The sequence below is a fragment of the Neofelis nebulosa genome, chromosome 13, assembly GCF_028018385.1.
Source record: "Neofelis nebulosa isolate mNeoNeb1 chromosome 13, mNeoNeb1.pri, whole genome shotgun sequence".
Classification (NCBI taxonomy): Eukaryota; Metazoa; Chordata; class Mammalia; order Carnivora; family Felidae; genus Neofelis; species Neofelis nebulosa.
The window spans coordinates 47611886-47629431 of record NC_080794.1 but is presented as its reverse complement, the minus strand read 5'-3'; the positions used below and the strand labels follow the sequence as shown (position 1 = coordinate 47629431).

The following is a 17546-nucleotide window of genomic DNA, read 5'->3' as shown; positions in this document are numbered from 1 at the left end:
CTAATTATTTGTTTACACACTAAAGTATATGTGTATTTCACTTAAAATACTTCTAGTGGCATATGTTATATATAAGCAATTAGTGAATATAAATAAATAAAAGAACTCTACAAAGAAACAAATCCTTTAATTCCCTTCAGAAATATATAGGAGTAATAATATAACACTTATCCGATTGGGAGAAAATGGCATACCAAAGTATAAAATCAGGTCATTATTCTCACGTAAAAATTAACTAATAATTATGCTGCCCACTCCCAAATCAGGAAGGCATAGCGTAAAAGAAAAAGGACTTAGGAGAGTGTCCTCTTAAGACAAACCTTTAGGTTGTAATGTTCCTTTCATTTAATATTTCATCTTCTCTCCCAAGCAAGAAAAAAAAGGGAGGGAGTGGAGTTCTCTAATAGTTACATATATCATGCTGCTAGGAACTAGACAAACTACTTTTCCTTTGAAAATTATAAACGGTTGACATGACTTTTGTGATGGGTCTGTGATAAAGATCTCCAATTTTATCTTTTCTATTTTATAAATAGTTATGATAGGAACAACCCAAGATAATGCTATTCATAAGAATATACTTGTATACAATAATGTCCTACTATCTTTAAAAATAAGCTTTTGTCAAGTTTAGGGATTTAAAATTAATCTTGGTTTCTAACATAATCATTATTTTCCTAGTATTTCTAGTCTTCAACTACTTTTGTGTAAGTGATTAGATACCTTCCACATTGTTGTTCTTTCCACATTACCCGTTTCACCACTTTATCTGGGTATTTTGTCCCTCAGATGAGAATATTTCAGCAAAAGCAGACTTATCCGCTCTCCTTTGAAGGCACCATCTTCTGGTACAGCTCATTCTTACCTCTTTTTCCCTCTTTCTTTCCCTCCCTATTTCTAAAATCCATCTTCTTTATTTTCCTTCATTTCTTCCCAAAGTGTCTATTTCTTTTCATGTTTCTTTCCACTTCATAAATGGCTGTATTATACACAGTATCTCTCTCTTCTCTACCATCCTTCTCTGCTTTCTACTACAACCAGATTTCTTCCTCTGATACCAGGAAATGTTCAGAGGACATGCTTACATATCCCACACAAATCTCTGAAATAGATTCTGCTTCAGATCCTCAACTAACTCAGACAGTGTCAAGAAGCATATTTAAATTTCCCAAGATATTCACAGAATGGTGAAGAACCAAGGACTCAGACTATAACTTGCAATCTTCCATAAGCTTAGCCAGATCAAAAAAATGTTACCTTGGAGATTTTTAAATATAACATGTTTTGATACCCCCAAATCACTACCTAACAAACTCATTGTTGCCAAAGAAGAATCCCATTGTACCTCCCCATCATCAACATCTTGTTTAAATATGTTGGGTTCCTTCTAAAAAAAAGAACACGTAGAATCAAATGTAACTTTTAGAAGAGAGAAGAAAATCTTTATTATTATAATAAATGGTTTCTAAAAGAATTTATTTCAAATGAATCCTAAGTCCAAAAGAAAAATAAAAATCAGAGAATAAATACAATATTTAATGTTAATAACTAATAATTATTATTTAACTAAGTAAATAAATATATGTAACTACGTATTTAACTGAATACTACTCAGTAAAATTACTTTTCCAGTAATTCCTGGATAAAAATTTGAATTCTATTTTCAAATGGGCTTTAACACCAACTTCAACTATTTCCTTAAAATAAATAAAACTGTGTTGTAGCCAAAATCATGTACTTAACTACTGCCTAAATGTATCTTCCTACCTCATCACCTTTACTTGTACTGTTCCTTTTGTCAAGGATATTTCTCCCATTCAATCTGCAAAACCTCTCTCAATCCTTCAAGGCCTTTGGGGGAAGGAACCTTGAACTAGCAGTCAGTAGCTTAAAGTTAGAGTAGTATCTCAGCCACCAGTTAATTATGGAAACTTTAATATGTGATTTAATCTCCCTGATTTTTGTTAACTAGATAACTATAAGACAAAAGTGTTAAGCCAGGTGATTCCTATAATAACAGATGACAAGGAAGCCTAAGTTTGTTAGGAGTGCTATGCTAGAAAACTGACCTTCATTTCACCCAAAATTACAGTATAACTAACTCAGCAATGTCTTGGGACTGTTTTGCACCATTTACTTTTGTCTGACTAATAGCCAGTTTTCAGAACAGTAAGGTCAAAAAAGACAGAGGTTGTATAAAGACTCCCATGAGGATGAGAAAATGGAACTTCTTACACTTAATGAAATCACCAAACTACTTAGTAACAGTGTCAGAAAGCACAAATATCTGTGAGGAAACTGGAGAAACCTGGAAAGCCCAAATCTCCATCTAGAAGCAAGAGGCATAATCTTATTTTCCAATTTCCTCCATCAGGTAAGGTTCCACACCCTTTGACGTTAAAGAAATATGATATCATCTCTGCCTACTGGCATCTTTTACTTTCTATGATTTCAACTACAACCTTGGCCTTCTTCACCAAGCTCCTTGATTCTTCCAACTGGTCTTTCCCAATCTTTGGAACCTTATAGAACTCACTACACTTTATATCATATCACCAGTTCCTTTAATAAGCACTTGCTAATGGAGGAAGGAATCCTTATTTGTCTGTGTATTTCCTTCCCCAATTCCCTACTTCCACTGCAAGAGCCTAATAACTGAGATAAGAGAGGCTCACAAATTTTTGTTGAATAAACTCATTATTAGCATCATACCTTATATACAGCACACACAAAAAATTACTCGTTAGATGAAATGGAAAAAAGCATCTTGTAAGCTTTAAAGCCAACAGCTAAACTTTAAAAATTGGGCTATTGATCATATTAACCACTATGGTTCCTTGTTCATTTGTTAATAGGATTCCACTGCTAAAGTAAGGCAAAAGAAGCATCAAAGGTGGCTTTCTAAGGCATTCCCTTAACAAAAAAATATTTATTAGCTGGCACCCTACAACAGGATCATGATGACTAGATGGCCATGTGATGATTCTCTGGCACAGGCATACCCTGAACTGAGTTTTAGAACTCAGATTTAATTATGGTCAGTATATTTTAGACTAAATATATTTTGAAAAACAAGAAGCACGGAACACGTGGTTACTTTCTACTGTTCAGAAGAAACCATTCCCTAACTATGCCTACATATCTGCATCTTAATACATTTATACTTCTTAATAACCTCAACATTTAAGTAATTATAATGATAGAATATATTTGAAAAGTTTCAACAACAAAATAAAATGCTACATCATATATTTTCAAAGAGCTATATGCTGCTAAAGAGGGAAGATTGCATTTTTTGGATTTCCATTTCTTTTAGGGCATGAGGAAATACTACTCTCATAAATACATGCAATGAGAGGAGACTAGACACTCAAATAAAATGGGCTATAGTGTGAAGAATGGAAAAGCTATTAAATGCACATTCATTACATAAGACACACAAGAGAAGCTTTAGAAAGCACATAAACACCTAAGAGACAAGAAAACTCAACTTACCTAAAAAAAAAAAAAAAAATACAGCCATGGCAGATTCAAAATTATTAGATTAGAGTAAAAAAGAGTGGAACAAACATCAAAAGAATAAATGACATGAGAAGAGGTTCAGGGCATATGTTACTTACAGGAATTCTTCTCCACGGTGTTTGAGTATATTTTTCAGCATATGTGCATTTTTCCTCTTTAAATTTTTGGTGGCAGTTACACCGAGTTGCCTGAATAAAACCACAAATTTTTATACTAGTATAATTCTCTACATACATATACATACAAAGTAAAGGCTCACTTAAAGGGTAAAAGACCAGTACCACAAAAAAAGGGGCAAACATCCACATCTATTCAGAAGTTTCCCAACTTATTCAGAGACTGGGTTCTATAGTTAGTCAGTAAAGCTAAAATTCTGAATAGTAAAAATTAACCTTGGGAACCTCTTACATTATCCATAAACACATTATCTATGATCTTATGTATATAAACATAGTACTATGTATATAAATGTATAATATATGCAGCAATATACAGTTTATAAAGAATACAATTGCAAAATCTAATTTATTTCTCTAAACTACAATGGTACTATTAGTCACCACCACAGTTTCTTAAATTCATTTTTGATACAACTCTACTAGATACTAAATACCACCAGTCCACAAGTAAGGTTATCTAGTCATATGTGTAGTGCTTTTTTAAGCCTCCTTAATAATGTGTTAACCTTATTGGACTAAACAATTTGAAGGATCTCTGCCTTTTGACAAGATCCATCTGACCATTTCAGTTCACAAATGAATTCTCTACATATGATTCTACTCACAGCATACTCATTTAGTCATTCATACAACCCAAAGCAATGTACCTATTGTATAAACTTTGGTCTCTCAAATAAATAAATACCGAATTTTTAAAAAGAATGAAAAAACTGATAATAATAGTTTCTCCCTAGTGTGAAGTTGGACGATGCCCATATTATTTATTAAATAACCCCACTGGAGGTAAACATATTATCTTGTAGGAAAATCTACATAGTAAATTCTTGATTACTGCATCAAGTTAAAATTATGTGCCTACTTTAAAAATATTTTAAATATTTTGTAATTTTTCTTAATTGTAATCAGATCATTCCATTTTTCATATATAAAACAAGATCTAATTGCAAGCAAAAATCTCTATAGTAAAGATATTTTTCCATTCCTAAGAAATGGGATAGTCACAGAAATAAAATTCAATATATAAGCAGGCAACTTAAGAGTCTTGTGGAATGCACTATAATAGGATGTAACTTTCAATATATATGGGAGGCATGTAAAGAAAAGATAAAGCATTTATTTTAATCTAAGCACATTATGTATAACCTATCCTGATTAGTGCAATTCCAGAAATAATTTTCTTTTTGTAGTCTATGTGCTATCATATTAAGAATAGTATTTGGCAAATGTTTGAATTTTCCAATAATTTTCAGAATTATTTGTGACGCTTCAAAAGATCTAAAACAACTACCCAAAGCATTTCCTGTCCATGTGGTCATGTTCTATGTAGTCCCATATTTCAGGAAAGTACATCCTATCTTTTGACCCAATGATAGATTTTGATTAGTTTGAACCAATCAGATTAATCCCATTCCACTATGCTTAGGAGGGACAAAGAACCCAAATGTAGCCAATACAATGTGAGAAAAGTCTGTGTTATTTCTGGGAAAGTGCTCTTGATTTTTTAAAATAGGCATGCAAAAAAAAAAAACAAAAAAAAAAAACCCCACAAAAAAACCCCCAGGCCCTTTTCCTACTTTTGGGGACTAATATGCAAGTATGTGACATATAGAACTAAAGAAGACATCTTGTAACCATCAAAGGTCAGCTAAAAGGATTCCAGAAAAGCCAACTGAGAACTTCACCGTTACCCAAATGACCATTTAAGTAACCACGAAAATTGGTGGGATCTGTATTATTTTGTTACTTGACTTTACAAATGTTCTAATCTTTAAGTTACTTTTAATTTAGGGATTTTTACTTGGAACTTATCACATCATAAGAAATGCACTGATTGGGGCGCCTGGGTGGCGCAGTCGGTTAAGCGTCCGACTTCAGCCAGGTCACGATCTCGCACTCCTTGAGTTCGAGCCCCGCGTCAGGCTCTGGGCTGATGGCTCGGAGCCTGGAGCCTGTTTCCGATTCTGTGTCTCCCTCTCTCTCTGCCCTTCCCCCGTTCATGCTCTGTCTCTCTCTGTCCCAAAAATAAATAAAAAACGTTGAAAAAAAAAATTTAAAATTAAAAATTGTAAAGTTAAAAATTCAAAAAAAAAAAAAAAAAAAAAGAAATGCACTGATTTACAAGCTGGGTGATCTCGGACAAGTCATTAAATAAGAGTTAATATTTATCATGCATCCATGGTCCAGGTTATAGCATTAGGTAGTTTACATAATATAGTTCTTTAAATTATCATAATCTTATATGGCATTATTTTTATTATCCTCACGTATAGAAGAGGCTTAGGAGAAATTAAGTAACTTCCCCAAGAGAACATTGCCATTAAGTTTCAGAACAAGGATTTGAACCCAGGTCTATCCAGCTTTTCACAGCTGATCATAGTTTTTCAAATATATGATCTAGTCATATATAAGTATTAGTCTGCTTAAGCTGAGTTCTACTTTCTATGACTCTATAAAGAAAATTCCACACGATTATTCTGAGGGTTCACTGAGAAAATGTATCTAAATTAACTATTACTTAACCAGTGTAGTGAGGGAAAATTAAAGGGCATTCTTAGCATTTTAAATAAGGTTTAAATTGTTGAGCGTCTATACTTTCCAGTTAAATTCTTGAAGCATTGCAATTTGATTTTACAACTGGACATTTCACACAAAATATGAATTCTATGTTTTATGCTGTCACTTTACTTTTCTGAAACTCTAGATACAAACATAGGTTGGGGTGACTGCATATATTTATTTTTAAAAGATAAGATGCATTGAAGTTCAAACTAGAAAGGGACTTTGAAATCCCCCAGAAAATCCTTCACATTTTTTTCCTTAAATTCCAGTGTTAACATACAATATTATGTTAGTTTCAGCTGTATAACACAGACCATACACCAATTCCATACATTACTGTGTTCATCAAGTGCATTCCTAATCCTCTACACCTATTTCACCCATTCCCCTACCCACCTCCCCTCTGGTAATCTGTTCTTTCTAGTTAAGAGTTTGCTTTTGGTTTATTTTTTTCTCCATTATTCATTTGTTTTGTTTCTTAAATTCCACATATGAATGAAATCCTTTGGTATTTGTCTTTCTCTAACTGGCTTATTTCACTTAGCATTATATTCTCTATATCCATTAATGCTGTTGCAAATGGCAAGATTTCATTCTTTTTATATGGTTGAAAAATATTCCATTACATACACACACATTCATATATATGAATCACATCTTCTTTATCCATTCTTCTATCAATGGACACTTGGGCTGCTTCCATTGTTTGGCTATTATAAACGATGCATAAATAAACATGGGGTGCATGTATCCCTTCAAAGTAGTGGTTTTGTACTCTTTGAGTAAATATCCAGTAGTGCATTTAATGGATTGTAGGATGCTTCTATTTTTAACTTTTTGAGGAACCTACATATTGTCTTCCACAGTGGCTGCACCAGTTTGGAGTCCCACCAACAGTGCACAAGGGTTCCTTTTTCTACACATCCTTGCCAACACTGGTTATTTCTTGAATTTTTGATTTTAGCTATTCTGACACGTGTGAGGTAATAGAGCAGTGTAGTTGTGATTTGCATTTCCCTGATGATAAATGATAGGGAGCGTTGTATCATGTGTCTGTTGGCCATCGGCAGGTCTTCTTTGAAGAAATGTCTGTTCATGTCTCCTGCCCATTTAATTGGATTATCCTTTTGGTATTGGGTTGTATAAGTTCTTTATATATTTTGGATATTGTTTCTTGAATATGTCATGTGCAAACATCTTCTCCCATTCAGCAGGTTGTCATTTAGTTTTGTTGGTTGTTTCCTTTGCTGTGCAGAAGATTTTTATCTTTATGTAGTCCCAATAGTTTATTTTTGCTTTTGTTTCCCATGCCTCAGGAGACATATCTAGAAAAATGTTGCTAGGACCAAAGTCAGAGACATTACTGACTGTGCTCTTCTAGGATTTTTATAGTTTCAGGTCTCACATCTAGGTCTTTAATCCATCTTGAGTTTATTTTTGTGTGTAGAGTGATAAAGTCATCCAGTTTCCTTCTTCTGCATGTAGCAGTTTAGTTCTCCCAACACCATTTGATGAAGAGACTACCTTTTTCCCATTGTGAATTCCTGCTTCCTTTGTTGATCAACTGACCGTATCATTGTGGGTTTATTTCTGGGCTTCTCATTCTATTCCATTGATCTGTGTGTTTATTTGTGCCAGGGCCATACTGTTTTTGATTACTACAGCTTTGCAATACAACCTGAAGTCTAAAATACCTTCAGTTTTGTTTCTAAGATTGCTTTGGCTATTTGGGATCTTTTGTGGTTCCACACAAATTTTAGGATTGCTTGTTCTAGTTCTGTGAAAAATGCTGTTGGTATGTTGTTAGCAATTGCATTAAATCTGTGGATTCCTTTGGGTAGTATAGATATCTTGACATTATTTGTTCTTTCAATCAGTGAGTATGGAATGTCTTTTCATTTCTTTGTGTTGTATTCAATTTCTTTCATCCTTGTTTTATGGTTTTCAGAATATTAAGAATTTCACCTCTTTGGATAAGTTTATTCCTAGCTATTTTACTATTTTTGGTGCAATGGCAAATTGGATTGTTTTATTAATTTCTTATTCTGCTGCTTCATTATTAGTACATAGAAATGCAACAGATTTCTGTACATTGTTTTTATATCCTGCAAATTTACTGAATTCATTTATCAGCTTTAGTACTTTTTTGGTGGAGTTTTTTGGCTTCTCTATAGAGTATCATGTCATCTGCAAATAGTGGAAGTTTTACTTCTTCCTTAACCAATATGGATGTCTTTTATTTCTTTTTGTCTGATTGCTGTTGCTAGGATTTCTAGTACTATGTTGAATAAAAGTGGTGAGAGTAGACATCCTTGTCTTACTCCTGACCTTAGGGGGAAAGCTCTCAGTTTTTCCCCACTGAGTGTGATGTTAGCTGTGGGTTTTTCATATATGGCCTTTATTATGTTGAGGTATGTTCCCTCTAAACCTGCCTTGTTGGTGGTTTTTATCATGAATGATGTTGTACTTTATTGAATACTTTTTCTGAACTTATTGAAATGATCATATCATTCTTATCCTTTCTCTTATTGATGTGATGTATCATGTTGATTGATTTGCGAATACTGAACCATCCTTGCATCCCAGCAATAAATCCCACTTGATAATGATAATGGTTTTAATGTACTGTTGGATTTGATTTGCTAATATTTTGTTGAGGATCTCTGCATCTATCTTCATCAGAGATATATTGGCCAATAGTTCTTTTTGTGATATCTTTATCTGATTTTGTTTGTTGGGAGTTTTTTGATTACTGATACGATTTTCATTGCTGGTAATCACTTTGTTCAAATTTCCTATCTCTTCCCTGCTTCAGTTTTGGGAGGTGATATGTTTTTAGGAATTTACTAATTCCTCTAGGTTGTCCAATTTGTTGGTATATAGTTTTTCAAAATATTCTCTTAAAATTGAGTTTCTGTACTGTTGGTTGTTATTTCTCTTCTTTCACTTGTGACTTTGAGTCCTCTTTTTATTTTTTTTTAAATGAGCCTGGATCAGAGGTTTATCAATTTTGGTGATCTTTTCAAAGAGCCAGCCCCTGGTGTAACTGATCTGTCATATTGTTTTTTAAGTTTTTGTTTGTTATTTTCCTAGCTCCTTTAGATGTAAGGTTAGGTTATTTATTTGAGATTTTTCTTGCTTTTTGAGGGAGCAATTTTCATTTCCCTCCATGTAATTTTTTATTTCTTCTTTGATTTCTTGGTTGACCAATTCATTGTTTAGTAGTATGTTATTTAACCTCCATGCATTTGTGCTCTTCCCAGATTTTTTTCTTGTGGTTTATTTCTAGTTTCACAGTGTTGTGGTCATAAAAGATGCATGGTATGACTTTGATCTTTTTGAACTTGTTGAGACTTGTTTTGTGGCCTAATATATGCTATTCTTGAGGATGTGCCATGTACACTTGAAAAGAATGTATATTGGGCTGTTTTAGGATAGATAGAATGTTCTGATTATATCTGTTAAATCCATCTGGTCCAGTGTGTCATTCAAAGCCACCGTTTCTTTGATTTTGTTTAGATGATCTGTCCACTGATGTAAGTAAGGTGTTCAAGCCCCCTACTATTATTGTATTACTATTCATTAGTTCCTTTATATTTGTTATTAACTGTTTTATGTATTTGGGTGCTCCCGTGTTGGATGCATAAATATTTATAGTTGTTATATTTTCTTATTGGATTCTCCCCTTAATGATTATATAGTGTCCTTCTTTGTCTCGTTATAGTCTTTGTTTTAACATCTATTTTGTCTGACATAAGTACACTGCTACCCCAGCTTTCTTTTCACATTCAGTTGCATGATAAATGTTTCTGCATCCCCTCACTTTCAATCTGCAGGTTTCTTTTGGTCTGAAATGAGTCTCTTGTAGGCAGGATAGAGACAATTTTTTTTTTAATCTATTTTGAGAAAGAGAAAGCATGAGCAGGACAGGCACAGAGAGAGGAGGAGACAGAGAATTCCAAGCAGGCTCCATGCTGTCAGCATGGAGCCCAATGTGGGGTTCAACCTCATGAACTGTGAGATCATGACCTGAGCCAAAATCTAGAGTCTGAAGATTAACTGACTGAGACTCCCAGGTGCCCCATGGGTCTTGTTTTGTTTTATTTTTTAATCCATTTTGTCACCCTATGTCTTTTGCTTGGAGCATTTAGTCCATTTACATTCAAAGTAAGTACTGACAGATATGTTACTTGCCTTTTTACTTGTTTTGTGGTTGTTTTTGTAGTTTTTTTCTGATTCTTTCTTCTCTTGCTCTCTTTCATGGTTTGTTGGTTTTCTTTAGTGATATAACTTAGATTCCTTTCTCTTTATCTTTTGCTTATCTATTAACTGGGTTTTGATTTGTGGTTACCATTAGGTTTGTATATAACATCTTCTGTACATATCAGTGTATATTATGTTGATGGTTGCTTAAGTTTGAACACATTCTTTATTCCTCTTCGTTTTAGGTATATGGTGTCATATTTTACATCCTTTTATTTTGTGAATCCATTAACTGATTTTTACAGATATACTTATCTTTACTGCTTTTGTGTGTCCTACTTTTTTCTTACTCTTAGTCTTTCCTTCCTGCTCAAAGAGTTCCCTTTAATATTTCTTGTAGGGCTTGTTTAGTGGTAAATAACTCTTAGATTTTGCTTGCCTGAAAAACTCTTTATCTCTCTTTCTACTCTGAATGATAGCCTTGCTGATAAAGTATTCTTGGCTACAGATTGTTCCTTTCAGCACCCTGAATATATCATGCCACTCCATTCTGGCCTGCAAAGTTTCTACTGAAAAATCTGCTGATAGCCTTAGGGAGTTTCCCCTTGTATATAATTATCTTCTTTTCTCTTGCTGCTTTAAAATTTTTCTCTTTATCACTACTTTTTGCCATTCTAATTACTACGTGTTTTGTTGTGGACCTTCCTGGGTTAATTTTGTTGGGGGATCTCTGTGCCTTCTGGATCTGGATATCTGTTTCCTTCCCCAGATATGGGAAGTTTTTAGCTAATATTTTTTCAAATAAATTTTCTGCCCCCTTTACTCTGTTTTCTTCTTCTGGAATCCTTATAATGTAAATGTTATTATGCCTGATGGAGTCTCTGAGTTCCCTAAATCTATTCTCATTTTGTATAAATTTTTTTCTCTCTTGATTAACTTCCATTATTATTCTGTCTTCCAGGTCACTAATTCATCCTTCTGCTTCCTCTAGACTGCTATTTATTCCATCTAGTTGTAATTTTAATTTCATTTATTGTGTTCTTTATTTCTGATTGGTTCTTTTTCATCTCTTTGTTAAGGGTCTCACCGATGTCTTCTACTGTTTTCTCAAGTCCAGTGAGTATCTTTATCATCATTACTTTAAATTCTCTATCAGGCATATTACTTATATCCATTTCACTTAGGTCTCTTAGTGTGGTTTTGTCCTATGCTTTCGTTTGGGGCATATTCCTCTGTCTCCTTATTTTGTCTAATTCCCTCTGTCTGTTTCTGTATGTTAGGAAAGTCAGCTTTGTCTCCTACCCTTGAAAAGTAATGCCTTTATGAAGAAGACGTCCTGTAGTGCTCTGCAGTTTCCCCTGTCCCCCAGGTGTTTGGTGGTGGTGGTGGTGGTGTGTGTTGGGGGGGGGGGGGGGCGGTGTGGAGGGGTTCTTATGCATGTTGTGCATGCCCTGCTGTTGTGTCCTGGTCATTTTTTCTTTTAGTCTGGTTGTCTTCAGAGGTTCTCTCTGCCTGTTGTGGGCAGTGTTTAGTCTCTGGCTGGGGTGCAAGACACAATTTTAATACCTTGGACTTCCACAGGGCCTGCTGCCAGTTGGCCCGAGGCACCTGCCATCCCCTTTGTTCCTGTAGAAGTCCCTCAGTGATCCCTGCCCCTCCAGGACATGTTTCAAAATGAGTAAACTATTCTCCCTTACATATGTCCCAGGTGTTTCTTCCAACTGCTGCTTCTATGCTATATCTCGATGGGCCGTTTGTGATGTTGTCTCTTTAGGGGCATGAACTCAGCTTCCTCTCACCCTTCAGGCTCTCCCAGATCCAAGCTTGCTGATTTTTAAAATTCTAGACTTTAAATCTCCGTTGTAAGAGCTCATAAAACTCATCCCCACTTGCTTTCAAAGTCAAATGTTAAATGGGGATTTGTCTTTCCCATGAAGGCTTCCCAGTGTAATAGTCTGTTTCTCTCCCTTCTCTGTACCCAGGGCTCCCTCCCCTCTGCAGATGGCTGCAGTTTCACTCCCAACCATGTCTCTGCCCTTTCTACCCACTTCAGTGTGGCTTCTTTTCTAACTTTAGTTATGGAGTTTGTTCTGCCTGTCTTTGGGTTGTTTTCTGTGTTTACACTGATTTGAGTGTTATCTAGTTGTATCTGTGGGATGTGCTGAGCTTAGGGTTCTCTTACTCCGCCATCTTCTCAGCCTCCAAAACATTCACATTTTTGATAAGGAAATCACTAGAGAGTGGTGGAAATTGTCAATGTCATTCAGCTAGTTAATACTTAAGACAAAAAAAAAGTCCTCTAATACCTAGTTTATGATAATGTTTTGCCATTTAAAAAAAGTAGTTAGTGGGGCGCCTGGGTGGCTCAGTCGGTTGAGCATCCAACTTCGGCTCAGGTCACGATCTCGTGGTCCGTGAGTTCGAGCCCCGTGTCGGGCTCTGTGCTGACTGCTCAGAGCCTGGAGCCTGTTTCACATTCTGTGTCTCCCTCTCTCTCTGCCCCTCCCCCGTTCATGCTCTGTCTCTCTCTGTCTCAAAAATAAATAAACGTTAAAAAAATAAATAAATAAATAAGTAGTTAGAGATGTAAGGAGAGAAAAAGTATTTTAAATAGAAAGATAATTTTAATTTTCATAATGTGGAAAATATTTACTGATCTCTACTTACAATGGTTCATATCTTTTTAAATTCTCTTGATTTAATTAAACAAGTGACTTCCTAGAGTTCCATTACTAATCTAAAGATAAGACAATGATCTCTTCCAAAATAAATATGATTTCTAGGTTTAATATAGCAAATACAGAGAACTTCAAAACACCTATTGCTGAAAAGTCATGCTTTCACTTTTCTTTTTTCTTTCTTTAGGATTCTCTTAGATATATATATATTTAATGTTTATTTGCTTTTGAGAGAGACAGAAGGCTAGTGGGGGAGAGGCAGAGAGAAAAGGAGATGAAGAATCTGAAGCAGGTGCCAGGCTCTGAGCTGCCAGCACAGAGTCCGAAGCAGGGCTTGATCTCATAGACCATGAGATCATGACCTAAGCCAAAGTCGGATGCTTAACCAACTGAGCCACCCAGGCGCCCTTCCCTTAGATATTTCTAAAAACTTTCTAAAAATTATTTGTAAGATGAGATTTTGTTCTGGACAACTGGGCGAGTCTCTTCAACAAGTTAGTATAGCAACAATAAAAAAGAATGGTCCTAAATTAAAAGAGACTTAAAAGATGTAACTAGATGTAATGTACAAATACACAGGATATTTTTAGAACTAGGAAAATCTGAAGATGGATGGATATTAGAAGACATTAAGGATTTACTATTAATTGGTTAAAGATGGTAATATTTCAGCTATGAAATGTTCTTATTTTTAAAAGAAACATATTGAGGTTAATAGAACAGTATTAAAACTTTTCAGCATAAAAAGCTTTACCATTTTATTACTTAATAATCATATATCAACATAAAGTGACCTCTTTTCACAATTCTTTCAGTCTTAATTTTTCTAATTTATAATTGTAACCCCAGCTTTTTTGATGAGAATAATTTCATTCTGTCTCACCCAACCATTTTGTTCAGCTTTACTGTACCATTTTATGAGCTAAATTTTCTTTGTACAAAGAAAATTAATGAATTTTGCATTAAATCCCCAATGAAACTATGTGAGATAAAGCTATTTTCATTTACTATTATATTTATTACATTTGATCTAATTTCTGTCACCTCAGTTCTGCTGTTTTTAGATATCCTTGGGTATTTTTCTACTTTCTATGTCTTTTTTTAATTTTATTTTTTGCAAGATCCATTATTCTAACCTAATAGTTATCTGAAAGCATTTCATAAATGTTTTATGATTTATGTAATATATAAAAATAATTTAAAAAATAATTTTAGATACCCATTTGTATAAGATAAAAACTTCAACTTCAGTACTTCTCACTTCTTCAATGTATTCCTTATTTCCTTCCTCAAGCCTGTATTTCACTTAATGTAAACATTTTCAAGGGGTGCTTGGGTGGCTCAGTCAGTTAAGCATCTGACTTCAACTCGTGTCATGATCTCATGGTTCAAGGGTTCGAATTCCACATCAGGCTCTGTGCTGACAGCTCAGAGCCTGGAGCCTGATTCAGATTCTGCGTCTCTCTTGCTCTCTGCCCCTCCCCACTTGCACTCGGTTTCTCTCTCTCAAAAATAAACATTAAAAAAAACCCAAATTCATTTTCAAGAATTTAACAGCAATTTAAAATTTTACAAACTAAAAACTTCATTTCAAGAAAATAAAAATGTATAAATTCAAAAAATCTAACATTCAAATGATCTAGGAGATAAAATAATCAGCAGTAAGTTTTCTCCCATTACTTATTGGGAGGTTTATCTCATCTAGTCTCCCTAAAAATAGTTTTCATTTCATCACTCACTCATTTTAATCTTTACTTCCTTACTCTTGAGTTATTTTTTAATGTCTCCCCCAGGTATCTGGAATGCATTATTAGGACATTTTACAAAGATAACTGGGTGGCACATTTTTCAAGACATTAAAGGTCTGAAAATTTACCTTGGTATAGAAATAAAAATGTGTTTAAATATAAAATATGGGGTCATAACTTTTTTTTGAAGTGCACTAGACACAATTTTTGTTCTCTGTAATATATTTTTGCAAAATCTGAAGCTTAATTTCCTAATGCTGTTTTTCTTCTCCCTGAAAATTAGTTGGGTTGGCTAGGTTCTTTAGTCTTGAAATACAAACATTAGATCTTATTATTTTTTTAATTTTATATTTGATAGGCCCTCAATTTGTAATATTCATTCATTCATTTTTCAGATTTGTAAGTTTTCTTTGTGCTCTTAAATCAGAATATCTGATCCATCAGTCCTTACTATTTATTCATGAGTTGGATCTCTGTGATCTGAACCCAGTGGCTCAGAGTTCAGTATATATTATATCCTTTACATTCTAAATGAGGTTAATAATTCAAATTGCTGAATTGCTTTGCTATACCAAAATATGCTTTTGAATTCCAACAGATTTTCCTTGGCCTACTGTCATTTTTATGCCATTATGTTGTTATACTGGACTTTTTATGAATTAAATTATAATTAAGTTCAAGACACTGCACATATTTTCATATGAGACTAACATTTGAAATTCTAACAATTATAAAATCACAAAGATCCAAACATGGCTCTGAGGGATCACTCAACATCATCGATGAGGGAAGAAGCATTTTCTTAGAATACTGTTCACTCTAACAGTCTTACCTACAGAAACGTAAACCTAACATCCAGTTTAATTTCTGTTCTGAGAAAAAAAATATGTCCTATTCTCAACTCACCAGTACTCGTTTCTTTAAATACACAAAGGAAGTCATTTTACCCTTCATCAATAAAATGAATGTAAACTAGTGATTTCAAAACCCCCAAGAGAAGACCACTGAAAATGTACTCACAAAGACATTCTTTTCACCTTGAATACTTAATATTTAGATTAAAATTTCTTAAATATTTAGAATGAGGTAAATCACATGCTTTCAGAATGCATACAATCTAAATGTAATACAATAGTGCAACTTTGCAAGCCAAAAATAAAGTCAAATTTCAATTCTGGTCAGACTTTTATAAAAAAAAAAACAATACTGTTTAGTTTGAAAAGCCTCTACTTTATGCACTACACTATAATACTTACAAGCTGATGTTCTAATAGTTGAATTTTTTCATCTTTTTTCTTTATTTCCTCTTTAAGTTGTTTTATTTCATTTAATAAATCTTCATTCTGAAATATTTTAAAAAATTAACATGAAGTATTTAAAACACCTTAATGAGAAGCATTAAATCAACAGTGAAGACTGAATAATGAATGGTTTATTCATTTAAGGGGAAAACTCTTCTTAAAGATGCCAGGTATTAACCTATGAATAAACAAAAACCCATTTTGGTTCCTCCAAATGTTCATAGTGTAACGGAGTCTAACATGTAAAAAATGAATAATAGCAACAGCAGCTAACATTCATTAAGTACAAGTGCTAAGAGCTAAGTACTTTTAGATATCTAAGCATTTGATCCTGAGTACAACCCTGAGGCTGATACTATTATCCCCTTTTTACAGATAAGGAAACTGGGACATGGGCCATACACTAAATTAAATTACATATAAAACAGTAATTTCAGCTAGATTTCAAGGGATGCATGAGAGTTGCCTTTCAGAAAAAATGAAGGGCCCAACAAACAGAAGGAACAACATAATTAAAGGCAGAGAGTCATTTCACAGCTGGTTCAGAAATCAGCAGAAAGATAAATATGCCTAGAAGGATAACAGGGAGATTCTTTTTTCATGAGCCACCTTCCTGAGAACTGCCTGACTCAAAGACAAAATACCCTGTCAATTTAGTCTTTAAGAAATTCCTAACAGTATTAAAAGGAAACCTATCATCAAGTTAAGCAGAAATCCAGCTACATTTCGAAGCGTAAAGTATCATTACCTTTTGTTAGTCCATTGTGTTTACTACTATTCAATTAATCAGAAATATATACTGAGAAAACAGTACAAGCAAGGAAATTAGAATATATACGTGAATGACATATCTTGTAAAGGAGAAAACTGTGTAAGCGATAATTATAAAATGCTATTACTGAGCAAAGTATGCCATCCCTTGCAGATACATTGGGAACGAACACAAAATAGTGCAGTCTCTTTAACAAGAGATCAGAAATAGACATTTTGCAAAGGCTTTAACATATCATATAAGCATCACAAACAATGGGAAAGAAAAGATCTTTGTTAATGATGTTATATACACTGCAATTGGGCAAGACTGTTTATTGTATATAAAAAATGATTTCTAGTTGAATTTAAAGAGTTTATTTTTTTTTTTTAATCATAAGTCAGGGCAAAAGAGGGGCGCCTGGGTGGCTCAGTCGCTTAAGCATCCGACTTCGGCTCAGGTCATGATCTCATGGCTTGTGAGTTCGAGCTCCACGTTGGGCTCTGTACTGACAGCTCAGAGCCTGGAGCCTGCTTCAGATTCCATCTCTGTCTCTCTCTGCCCCTTTCCTGCTCACACACTGTCTGTCTGTCTGTCTGTCTGTC

The 17546-nt window shown here is 34.1% G+C and overlaps 1 protein-coding gene across 10 annotated transcripts in view; it reads right to left on the bottom strand.

Annotated features, from left to right (window-relative positions):
• CCSER2 (coiled-coil serine rich protein 2) overlaps positions 1-17546 on the bottom strand; it is a 192344-nt gene that overhangs the window by 26871 nt on the left and 147927 nt on the right. For all 10 annotated transcript variants that reach the window (XM_058696886.1, XM_058696887.1, XM_058696888.1 and 7 more), the window contains 2 exons: positions 16146-16232; positions 3621-3710 (listed from right to left, as the gene is read on the bottom strand). In XM_058696886.1, coding sequence (XP_058552869.1) covers positions 3621-3710; positions 16146-16232 — 177 coding nt within the window. Of the gene's footprint in view, positions 1-3620; positions 3711-16145; positions 16233-17546 lie in introns of those variants that run through there.